At 34.7% G+C, this 12563-nt stretch overlaps 1 protein-coding gene across 6 annotated transcripts in view; it reads left to right on the forward strand.

The window, feature by feature from the left end:
• LOC123550967 (dentin sialophosphoprotein-like) overlaps positions 1–12563 on the forward strand; it is a 190755-nt gene that overhangs the window by 32973 nt on the left and 145219 nt on the right. For all 6 annotated transcript variants that reach the window (XR_008370487.1, XM_053540384.1, XM_053540385.1 and 3 more), the window contains one exon: positions 9599–9684. Coding sequence is in view for 5 of the 6 variants with exons in the window: in XM_053540384.1 (XP_053396359.1) it covers positions 9599–9684 (86 nt within the window). In the remaining variant the exon portion in view is untranslated. The remainder of the gene's footprint in view (positions 1–9598; positions 9685–12563) is intronic.

Below are 12563 nucleotides of genomic sequence, written 5' to 3' on the forward strand. Positions count from 1 at the left end.
TTCTGTTTCCACTATTCTCAAACATTCTGTTTTCACCATTCTCAAACATTCTGTTTCCACTATTCTCAAACATTCTGTTTCCACCATTCTCAAACATTCTTTTCCCACTGTTCTCAAACATTCTGTTTCCACTGTTCTCAAACATTCTGTTTCCACTATTCTCAAACATTCTGTTTCCATTATTCTCAAACATTTTGTTTCCATTATTCTCAAACATTCTGTTTCCACTGTTCTCAAACATTCTGTTTTAACATTTCAAACATTCTGTTTCCACTATTCTCAAACATTCTGTTTTGCACTTTTCTCAACCATGCTTTGTGTTTCTGCTATTCACTAACATTCTGTTTTCTCTATTGTCTAAAAAACATGCTATATGTTTCTGATGGAAGTACACCTAGGTAGAATGACTGATTTTCCGTAACCCAGCTGGATGTTTTCCTCAAATGAAATAATTCTACACCACAAGTGAGGTTTAGAACCCACAGCAGTGATTTGAAATCAGGGACATTAACCAATCAGCCATGGAAGCCCCCTCCCTTAAACACTATTTGATGTTATATGTAGGACGTAGCATATTCTGTAGCATTAACAGAAAGATAACATGGTGCAGGAACACAGGTGTTTGTAACATATACTGGCCTTTTGGAACTTGAAAGATGGTTTTGCTTAAGGTAGTTCTGCACGTTTGATAAACTGGAAGTGATGGCGTAATGTCAGTTATCCGGAAAACGTAGAGTAAAGCCTGGATTTGGCGTACAGAAATGAAAATCATTTAATGAATTAACGGCAACCTGTGAGTAAATTTATTACAATGGCACTTTTACTATCTTTCTAAATTTAAGATATGATATTAAAACACCTGACAAATTAAATAATTCAAAATAATATCTTAAAATTACTTTGAAATATGCAGTTCACATTATTCATGGTCAAATATCTCAATAATTAAGCACACAGACCTATACATTTTATTTTACCACATTATAGACCATATGTTTATTTACGACTGTGAGAAGTTTCATTAAAATCTACAATGTAGAAAAATTTCTATTTGCAAATAGTTATGATTTTCCCATAGACTCCCATTCTAAAAAGTGTGTGAGGTCTAAATTTTCTAAATCAGTCTAGCAAAACAACAAGAATATGACCCAGTGTTTTTCATTTGCTGGATTTTCTAAGTATTATTCTGAAGTTTTTAAAAATCCGGGTTTAATCAAATTCAATATTGTAGAAAAAGGTTACATCCAAACGTGCAGAACTACCTTAAATTAAATTGCAGACATTTATAATTCAAAGGCATCAAATTATATTCAGGATATTTTACACATTGTAAGAAATTAACTATTAATTCTTCTTGTTATTTTCAACTGAACAAATAAATGACCTATTGTGAGATTCGAATCACTTTATGTAGTAACCAGTGTGTATGTGATTATTTTGTGTTTATTTTGTTATAGCATGCTAGTTCTTGAGAAAATACAAATAGCTCTTGTTTATTTATTTTGCCTTAATGTAAATAATATTTCAGCATTAAATATCTATCCACCTCCCGTGTATTGCATGAATAATCAGGTTTATTTTACCCAACATACTGGATGAAATTTAGTTCCCATCCTCCCTAAATGTAGTTTGTTGTTTCCCCCAACTTTTGACAAGTATTTCCATTACTTCTTTTTTTCTTTTGCATATTTCAGCTTAAACTATTTCCACACTGTACATATAAAATCTAAACATTTGAATGAAATGCAATGCAATCAATTTATCTATGATTACTACACATTTTTTTCTGAAATGTAATATTTTTATGAAAAAAATACCATTTTAATTTTGTTGCAAATTTCCCCATTTTTAGCTCACTTGACCACAATTTTAGTGCTCAATGTGAGCTGTTGTGATCACCCAGTGTCCATCATATGTTACATCATCAACAATCTGACTGTTAACACTTGAAAGGTCAAAATTTTAGTCCAGTCTTAATAAAACTTGGTCAGAATATTACTCTTGTTTTGTTAAAGACACATCTGACAGTTTCCTATATGAGTATAGGCAAAAATTTTCCTACGGACAGAATTTCTTCAAACTTTGTGTACTGACTGAGAATTAAGTTTAAAATGGAAATATGTATATAAATCATAGGTACCGGTGCTTGATCTTGAATTATCTGCCCTTGAAAATAGATTTTTCAGTATTTTCTGACTTTCAAGGGCAGACAGTTCATGACCAAGACTGGGTACATATGATTTGCTTTATTTTATATTTTTGTTTTTGATTTGATTCTCTGTCAGTAAACACAGTTTACTGAAGAAATTCTGTCTGTAAGAAAAGTTTGCCCCATGTCAATATAGACACTGTGGCAAATGCCCTTGACTGTGAACATGACAAGATGATATCTCAAAGTCCTGGCATTTCCCATGGACTGAATTTCTTTAAACTCTGTATACTGAATGAAATTTAAACTCTGTATACTGAATGAAAATGATGACTAAAACAGAAATATAAATTGAAATGCACAGTTTAAAACTGGTTTGCCTGAAATCAAGAACTTGGTCACTAGGTCAAAACATGGAAAATCCATATTAACACTCCAGAGGCCACATTTTTTGCTCACCTGTCACATAGTGACAGGTGAGTTTTTGTGATCGCTTTTTGTCTGTCTTCCGTCGGTTCACAATTTCTAGTGAATATGATAGAGACCACATTTTGCAAGCAATTTTGATCAAACTTGTACAAAACTTGAATTGGCATGATATCTCAGTTCTGTTTGAAAACTGGCTAGATCCCGTCATGGGTTCTAGAGTTATTGCCCCTTAAAGGGCCAGGATTTGTTTGCCTGCGTGCGTCAACAATTTCTTGTCTGCACGATAGTGGTTTCATTTTTGATTTTATTTTAACCAAACTTGCATACAACTTGTACCACCATAAGATCTTGGTTCCTTTCTTGAACTGGCCAGATCCCTGTATGGGTTCCAGAGTTATTGCCCTTGAAAGAGCCAAAATTAGCTATCTTGACCTTGTCTGCGCAATAGCAGCTTTATTTATGATTTGACTTTAACCAAACTTGCACACAACTTGTATCACCATAAGATCTTGATTCCTTTTTATATGCACGAAGGGACGTATTATGTTATCGCCTCGGTGTCCGTCTGTCTGTCTGTCTGTTGGCTAGCAATTTCCCTTCTGCTCTGTACCTCTTGAACTGAACCACTTGAAAGATTTCAAAGATGACAAAAATGTTCATCTCATTGAAATGATCTGCAGAGTGCATGTTTCGGATGGTTCACTTCAAGGTCAAGGTCACACTTAGGGGTCAAAGGTCATATGACTTTGTTTTGTGTGTATATTGCTCTGTATTTGCATTGCATTGCAGTGCTCTTGTTTTTATTTGGCAGATCCTTCTTTTGTTCACTTACAATAATTTTTTTTGATTACTTCCCTTTTATGTTACTATAAATAGCTTATTTGGTAACTTTTTTATTATTGGCCATAGGGAAAAACGGAGACTACTTTTGTGTGGTACAACATGGATAGTTACCTCCAATGTTTAGGTGTGACATATCTGTACCTTATAGGATTTTTTTTCTTTTTCGTTTAAAAAAAAAAAAATTGTATGAAACTACTGGCCTGATTTGAAAATAGTTTTATTTGAATTAACTTTAAGAAAATTTCAACTATATTTTCTCATAATTCTTTTGATTGATCTTGATTATGATTTTTTGACCTTCTTGTCCTTAAGTGCAATGATAACAGGTGAGCGATATAGGACCATTATGGCCCTCTTGTCTGTTTGGTCTTCTTAAAACTTTGTCAGATTGTTTGTCTATAGAATCAAGGTTAAGGTAAAAACTGGGTTACATGAGGTCAGAAACTAGGTCACTAGGTCAAATCATGGAAAGACCCGTTCACACTTAAGAGGGCACAATTTATACTTGATCATCATAAGACTTTGTCAGAATATTTGTCTCTATAACATCTAGGTAAAGTTAAAATTTGGTTACCCGATGTCTTAAATTAGGTTACTAGATCAAATCATAGAAAAAACTTGTTCACTTCTAGAGGCCAAATTTATTACTTTATCATTTTGAAACTCTGTCAAAATGTTTATCTCTTAAGTCAGGTTCAAAACTGGGTTATTGTTGATTTAAACTAGGTCACTAGATCAAATCATAGAAAAACCTTGTTAACACTCTAGATACCACATTTTCAAATACATTATCATAAATCATTGTCAGAATGTTTATCACTCTGTAATCTAGGTCAAGTTCAAAACTGGATTATCTAGGTAAGAAAAGGTCACTGTCAAGTCATAGAAAGACACCGTTAACACTCAAAAGGCCACTTATTCTAGCTTATCTTCCTGAGACTTGGTTGGAATGATTGTCCGTTTAAAATCTAAGATAAACTTGAAACTGGGTCACTTGGGGAAAAACTAGGTCATCAGGTCAAATCACTGTAGAGGCAACTTTTTCAACTTGATGATCATAAATCTTTATTAGAATGTTCGTCTGTATAGAATAAAGTTCAAAAATTGGGGTACCTAGGTCAAAAACTATGTCACTAGGTCTAATCATTGAAAAATGTGGTTAAAGATCTGTCTGATTTACACAAAACATTGTCAAAATGTTTGTCTCAATGAAACCTAGGCCAAATTAAATACTAGGATATCTGGGGTAAGAACTCGGTCAGGTGAATGATACAGGGCATAGATTTGCCCTTGTCCGTCCTTCCGGGAATGTTGTGTCGTGCGTAGCTCCAAAATTATTTGACCTAGAGTCACCAAAGTTTACAGGAATATTGGTCAGCATGTGCAGTTGTGCACCTGGGGTTTCGCGTCCGGATTCATTCAGTATTGTAGGAGCTATGGCCCCTGACCTACGAAAAAAATTGTGTCCTTTGTCATATAGTGGGGGCATCTGTCCCATGGACACATTTCTATTTTTTATGCCCTCGAAGGGAGGCATATAGTTTTTGAACCGTCTGTCGGTCTGTCCGCATTTTTCATGTCCGGTCCATATCTTTGTCATCGATTGATGGATTTTCAAATAACTTGGCATGAATGTGTACCACAGTAAGACGATGTGTCACGCGCAAGACCCAGGTCGGTATCTCAAAGGTCAAGGTCACACTTAGACATTAAAGGATAGTGCATTGGTTGGCGTGTCCGGTCCATATCTTTGTCATCGATGGATGGATTTTCAAATAACTTGGCATGAATGTGTACCACAGTAAGACGATGTGTCGCGCTCAAGACCCAGGACCGTAGCTCAAAGGTCAAGGTCACACTTAGACATTAAGGGATAGTGCATTGATGGGCGTGTCCGGTCCATATCTTTGTCATCGATGGATGGATTTTCAAATAACTTGGCATGAATGTGTACCACAGTAAGACGATGTGTCGCGCTCAAGACCCAGGACCGTAGCTCAAAGGTCAAGGTCACACTTAGACATTAAGGGATAGTGCATTGATGGGCGTGTCCGGTCCATATCTTTGTCATCGATGGATGGATTTTCAAATAACTTAGCATGAATGTGTACCACAGTAAGACGATGCGTCACGCGCAAGACCCAGGTCCGTAGCTCAAAGGTCAAGGTCACACTTAGACATTAAGGGATAGTGCATTGATGGGCGTGTCCGGTCCATATCTTTGTCATCGATGGATGGATTTTCAAATAACTTGGCATGAATGTGTACCACAGTAAGACGATGTGTCACGCTCAAGACCCAGGTCCGTAGCTCAAAGGTCAAGGTCACACTTAGACATTAAGGGCTAGTGCATTGATGGGCGTGTCCGGTCCATATCTTTGTCATCGATGGATGGATTTTCAAATAACTTGGCATGAATGTGTACCACAGTAAGACGACGCGTCGCGTGCAAGACCCAGGTCCGTAGCTGTAAGGTCAAGGTCACACTTAGACGTTAAAGGTCATTTTTCATGATAGTGCATTGATGGGTGTGTCCGGTCCATATCTTTGTCATTCATGCATAGATTTTAAAATAACTACACATGAATGTGTGACACAGTACGACGACGTGTCGGGCGCAAGACCCAGGTCCGTAGGTCAAAGGTCCTAAACTATAACATGGGCCATAACTATTCATTTAAATGGCCATCGGGGGCATGTGTCATCCTATGGAGACAGCTCTTGTTTAGTATATTTTAGTCTGTTTTGTTAGCATCAAAGAGCATGGGGCAGTGTGCTTTTAGCTTTATATACAAGAAATAAACCAAATTGTAATTAGACTGCCAGTTTTTGTTTGGTTTCCTGGTGTTCTGTTATTGGTATGTCAACTATGTAACCAATAATGCTATGGGAATGTGTTAAAAATATTTCTTTGTCAGTTGAAATTCAAGGGCTGCATGATTGGAGTTTGTTGCATTCTTTTTCCACTTTATGTTAGGTGAAAAAAAAAAGAAATTGTTTGTTTCCATTATCCCGACCTGCCCTAAATTTTTGGCCCGACCCTAAATGTTTTTATGGCCTTGGAGAGAAAATGTTTCAAGTTTTAGACAAAAAGTTGCAAAACTGCACTTTTTATGCTTTAAACATGGTCAGTGATGTTAGAAATCAACTTACTGATGCTTTAAAGGCATAACCCCCCTATTTGTATTCATTTTTTGACACAAAAATAATTTCCGAAAAGTCTCAGTTAATAAAAAAAAAATAAAAAAAAAATTCTGACCTACCTACCCTAATTTTTTTGTGCATGTTACCGAAAACAAAGAATTTTTTTTAGGCCTTATATGATTCGGGGAAACATTTGCTCTCTTCTGGGCTCTAAAAAGCACACACAGGCAGCAAAATGAATATTTTGCAAGAAACAATGATTTTAAATTTTCTCCTCACAATGTATTCTGTTTTTGTACATATTTCATCATAAAAATAATGAAAACGAAATAAGAAGCAGTGATTTCAATTTTTTACTCGGAAATCTATCTGGCTGTATGCATGCATGACAGATATTTGCAGTTATATACATTTGTTTAACCAAATTTAAAATGGAAGTCTGTCACCATGATTAAATTACAGATTAGTTTATTGTTTCAAAATGTCATTTACCTTTAACCTGCTAAATGGACTGGTCTGCAATTCAGTTTGGGCAGTACTATTAATTATTCAAAGGGGTGTTCATTGAAAATTTACTGACGGAATATCGAACAATGCAGACCATGATCAGCCTGAACGGAAGTGCAGGCTGATCTTGGTCTGCACTGGTAGCAAAGGCAGAAGCACTTGCCAACAGCAGGCTATACTAAAGGTTAATGAGGATATAAAGTGAATATGTAATGGTATATTGGATAAAAGAAGAAGTGCATTGTAGTAACTCATAAAGCATATATACAGACAAATGACACTGCAGCATGTGTAATAAAAGCAATATTTTATACCCCCCTCCAAACCTATTTTAAGAAAAAGGGGTTACTGCTTTTGTCTGTCGGCCTGCAAATGTCAGTCCGTCGCTAGGTCAGTGGACTAATTTTGGGGTCTGATCAATAACTATTTTTTTTTTGTTTTTGCTGGGTTTAAGATCACATCAGGGTCACTCAAACAGGGTTGCCAGCAGTCTTGAAAAGTCAGGGAAATTGATTTCTTTTTCAAGGTCAGGGAATTGTCAGGGAATTTTGAAATTTGGTCAGTGAAAAATGAAAATCCTGGAAAGTCAGGGAAAAGTCAGGGAAAAATGATTTCAAAGCTCGAAGAAGTTAATCATTTTAAACTTTTGTGGCTATGGCAGCCTTCAAGCATTACATTTAAGTAATTAAAAACAAAGTTTAATGATGTAATACTGTAACATGCATTTAATTTGTTTAAATCCCCCATTTTTCTTTAAACACTGATTTTGCTTGAAGACTGAAAGGCTTTGCAACCCTTGCCTCCAGAGCTAACTAACATTTTTTTGTTATTTTGTAGGAAAGTGACACATGAAGAGAGCCCACTGTGGCTAACATTATTCTAATACACTTTTTTTGTTGTAGGTACTCCAGGGGGTTTCTGTTTGTTAAATAATATTATAACATACACATCTAAGTACATTGTTGATGGCATGTATTATAAACAAGTTACTATTTGAGGCACTTCCCTACTAGCATGACAAACTAACCAACTAACCTTGTTATTATCAATGCTTTATTGTTATGCCACTAGGAAACTATTGAGAGATCTTGGGTTTTGAGAGAGATGTTTTGCCAATAGGATTCCAATAGTCTTGCTACTACAGTATTAGTTATGATGCTTTATTGTTTTTGCCACAGTGACTAGGACACTGTATATTAAGAGATCTTGGATTTTGAGAGTGATGCTTTGTCAATATGATTCCAATGGTCTTGCTATTAGTCATGGTGTTTTATTGTTTTTGCCTCTAGGAAACTGTATATTAACAGATCTTGGATTTTTGAGAATGATATTTTGCTAATACTAGCAGGGTTCCAATGGTCTTGTTATTAACCATACTTTATTGTTTTTACCATGAGGAAAGTGTACTTTAAAAGATGTTAGATTTTTGATAGTTACATGTCTTGCAAAGATGCTTTTGATATGTATCTCTTAATAATTAGGTTTCACTGACCAATAATCACAATTATGTTTCATTGACTTGACCACCAAACAGTCATACAAGAAAGAAAACCATGTTTATTATCATTGTGTTTGATGTTTATGTTTTAATATATTGGAAAATAAATACAAAACATTTGGAAAAAAAATAATGGGAGGATTGGACGGCTATAGGGGAGGTCAGGAGGCCGTTTAAATGTTTGGCGGTTTTGGTCAGTGAAAAACATGAATTGGTCAGGAAAAAGTCAGGGAATTTTATTCACCCAGAGTGCTGGCAACCCTGTCAAATTTGAAAGACCCTGATCACTCTGACAAAATTATAGGCATTATGATGACTTTCGAGCTTTTGATGGTGGAGGAAGACCCTTGGTCCCTTTATCATTGGCAGGCATGTAGGTAGAGCCTTAAGCAAGCTGAATGGCTTTCTCACATGAAGGAATTCTACACCCCAAGTGAGGTTTCAAACCAACAGCAGTTAGCGGCAAGAGATTCAAAAGTCAGCTGCTTTAACTACTTGGCCACAGAGGCTTAACCACTTGGCCACAGAGGCTTGAAAATAACTAGAGAGTGCTTGGTCTTACAACGAAGAAGTGAAAATTCATCGGATGTTTGCCTGTAATCAGTAGACGAACCCTATTGTTTTGAGAATCAGTTGGTCAAAGGTCAAAATCACAGTGACCTTGAGACCTCAATAAGTAAAAATGACTTTGGCCTACAGTTATCAGTCTTCATATTTGATGGTTGCCTGTAGTTAGTTGATGAAACTTATTGTTTTTGAGGTTATTTTATCAAATATCAAGGTCACAGCATACAAATTAGATTACATACTCAGTTGCATCTGACATACCATCCAGGGTGGCATATGTGTTTTGGGTGGCATCTGTGTTTTAGGTGGCATCTGTGTTTCACAAACACTGAAACAGGTCTTATTGATATACATATTTGTTCATTTAGGTCATAGTGCAAAATTTCCCTATGTGACATTTGTTAGGGTTGTCAACTTTATTCCTTTTATGTAAAGTGGTAAGTTTCTTTTTATCTTTATAGGAGATGATCCGTTTGTTGAACACAGAAATCTCTATCCAGACTGCAACTATGTGATTGTACATTCACAAAATAGAGCTCCATCTGAGGTATGAACAAGTTTTGATAATGCTGTTGTTACTTGTAAAAACTGGAGATATGACAGTTAACCAGTCAGCTGAACAAAATTCTATTGAAATTTTATTTAAAAGAATAACATGAGGTATTACACATAAAGTCTGAAATTGTCATCAAGTCTTAGGGAGGTAGTATACCTTGTCACCAGGGTAGATACAAATTAATTGAACCATAGCAATTTATTGTCTTTTGTGTAATTTAATGTCTTAGCAGCTCAAATCTCAAATTTGTTGATCTCTGTCTCTTCAAGTACAATTTCTATCAAGGTTTGAAGCACAACCTTCCAAAAGTATTTTATATTGAAAGAAAAAGGAAAATACTGATATTTAACTTTTTTCAGTGTATTTTGGTTTCACTGTTACCTGTAGAAGTCTGCAGAGTTAATAGTTTTATAAGTATGCATTTTAGCTTTCTAATATAAACTTAAAATGTATATGCTGTGGGGGACTCATGTTTCCATGGTAATGCGTTTTATTTCATTTTTAAGCAACCATGTACGATAACAGATTTTTTGACGGCTCCAGTGCCATTCTCTTTATGCCTATACCAGAATGTAATTGTTATGTTATTAGCAGAATATCAAACACTTTACATGGTACCCTGTTTATCTTAATGTTTAAAGTAACCGTGACAATGGAGATGTTTAGAATATCTTATATCTTGATTTTTATGGTAATATCATAGAAATTTATTAAGGGGGTAGGTTACCTTCATATTTGTATGTGCGCATGTCCAACCGGAAGCTAACGTGACGATTTACGACGACGTTTACGACAAATTAAATGTGTTTGTATATTCATTCTCCTGAAAACAAATCATGTACCTGCCTCCGATCTGATACTTTATGGTTTAATAATGCAGAAATAATGAATCAATTGCCGCAGAAACGCTTCAAAACAATGTTGCCTTAAAATGACGTCACTGACGTCATGACGTTACGTGTCAGTTACCGCGCAAAAGTAATAGCTTTTATCTTGAAAGTACGTAATTCTGTGCATTTTCTTTATTTTAACTATTTTCAAATAACCAATATTTGCTGAAATATTTGTTATGAATTTTTTGCTCTGAATAATCATCAATATTTTGCTTCTTTTGTGTAGTTATATTGAAACGTTATGCGGATTGTAAGAAAATGGATGATGGTAACCAATGTTATTTGGAATATAGTTGGATGAAAGGTTACTTGTAACGGCCATTTTCAAATAAAAAATCTAGCAGTTTGATTTGTAATACCTATTTTTCAGGTTCCGTTGATAATTTGTTACTTATATACTAAAACTAAGATATAAAATTGTTCAAATTTCAGTAAAAAAATGTGGTTTCTTGAATTTAATTGATGTTACCATGGAAACGAAGCCCGTGACCTATGTATCTAAATGTAAAATTCAAAAGCGTTGACACTGGTCTATTTAAGAAACACAGCTTCGGCTTTTTATTTTCATTTCAACAATATCCATGAGAATAATAGCAGCATGCTGAACGATTTTTCCATGAAAAATGCCAGACGAGGGGTACTGCCGTATGTATTCTAAGCTGTGAAATTTGTTTGAATCAATTCAAATAACAAGAAAATATAACTTACGTTAAAAATAATATGTTTTAAAGCTACATTAACTAGAAAGATAATCTTATTCAATATTTTTCATATGAAATTACGACAAAAAGCAAGATATAAGCTATTTTAAACATCTCTGTTGCCATGGTTACTGTAAACTTTATGAAAAATAGGGTTCCATGTAAAGTGCTTGGTATTTTGCTTATAATATTTCCCAATTATTCCATGTTGGTCATTAACAGAATGCCACTTAAGCCGTCGAAAACCCCTATTTTTATACATAATTGTTTAAAAATGAGAGAAAATGCGTTACCATGGAAACACGAGCCCCGCGACATATACATTTAAAGCTTATATTAGAAAGCTAACGTGCATACTAGTAAAATTATCAATTATGCAGACTTCTACGGATATCAATGAAACTAAAATACACTGAAAAGTGTTAAATATCCGTATTTTCCTTCTTCTTTCAATATGAAATACCTTTAGAGGGTCATGTTCTTCAAACCTGGATAAAAATTGAATTTGAAGGGACAGAGACAAACGAAATTGAGATTGTAGCAGGTAAAACTTCATATTACACGAAATACAAACAAATGCTGTGGTTAAACTAACTTGAATTTACCCTTGTAACAAGGTCACCTACCTCCTTAAATAGATATATATTTCTCGTTTAGTGTGGATTTAAAACATATTTATTTGTAAAGTAAGTAAATATGTTCATTTCATTTGCATTTTTTAAACACATCAAAGCTTAAAATTCTTACATCAGTACATTAACGCTTCATCTGACGTTTTTATGGAAAAATCATTGTACATGTACTTCAAGTCTTGCATTTTTAATTCTCATGGATAATGTTCCTTAAATAGACTGCTGTCAGTCACAATGACTTTGAAATTTTCATTTGAATTTATAGGTCACAGGGTCTGTTTCCATGGTAACATTAGTTTAATTTAAGATACCATTTCGTATTTAAGTATGCTAAAGTGGATTATTAAAAATATCTCAAGTAAAAAGATACTCAGAATTACGTACTTTCAAGACAAAAGCTATAGTATTAATTTTGCACGGTAACAGACACGTAATGCTATAATGTCCAGTATGTCATTTTAACACAACAATGTTTTTCAGCATTTTTCAGCATTATTTAACCATTAAGCATCACATCAGAGACTAATTAATGAATCTGTTTTTGAAGAATACAATGTGCAAAGACATTTGGTTTGTACCGGTATTAAACAATTTGTTGTAAATCCTTATTAGTTTCCCGTTTGGCATGAGCACATACAAATGTC

This window comes from Mercenaria mercenaria, chromosome 4 (genome assembly GCF_021730395.1).
Source record: "Mercenaria mercenaria strain notata chromosome 4, MADL_Memer_1, whole genome shotgun sequence".
NCBI lineage: Eukaryota > Metazoa > Mollusca > Bivalvia > Venerida > Veneridae > Mercenaria > Mercenaria mercenaria.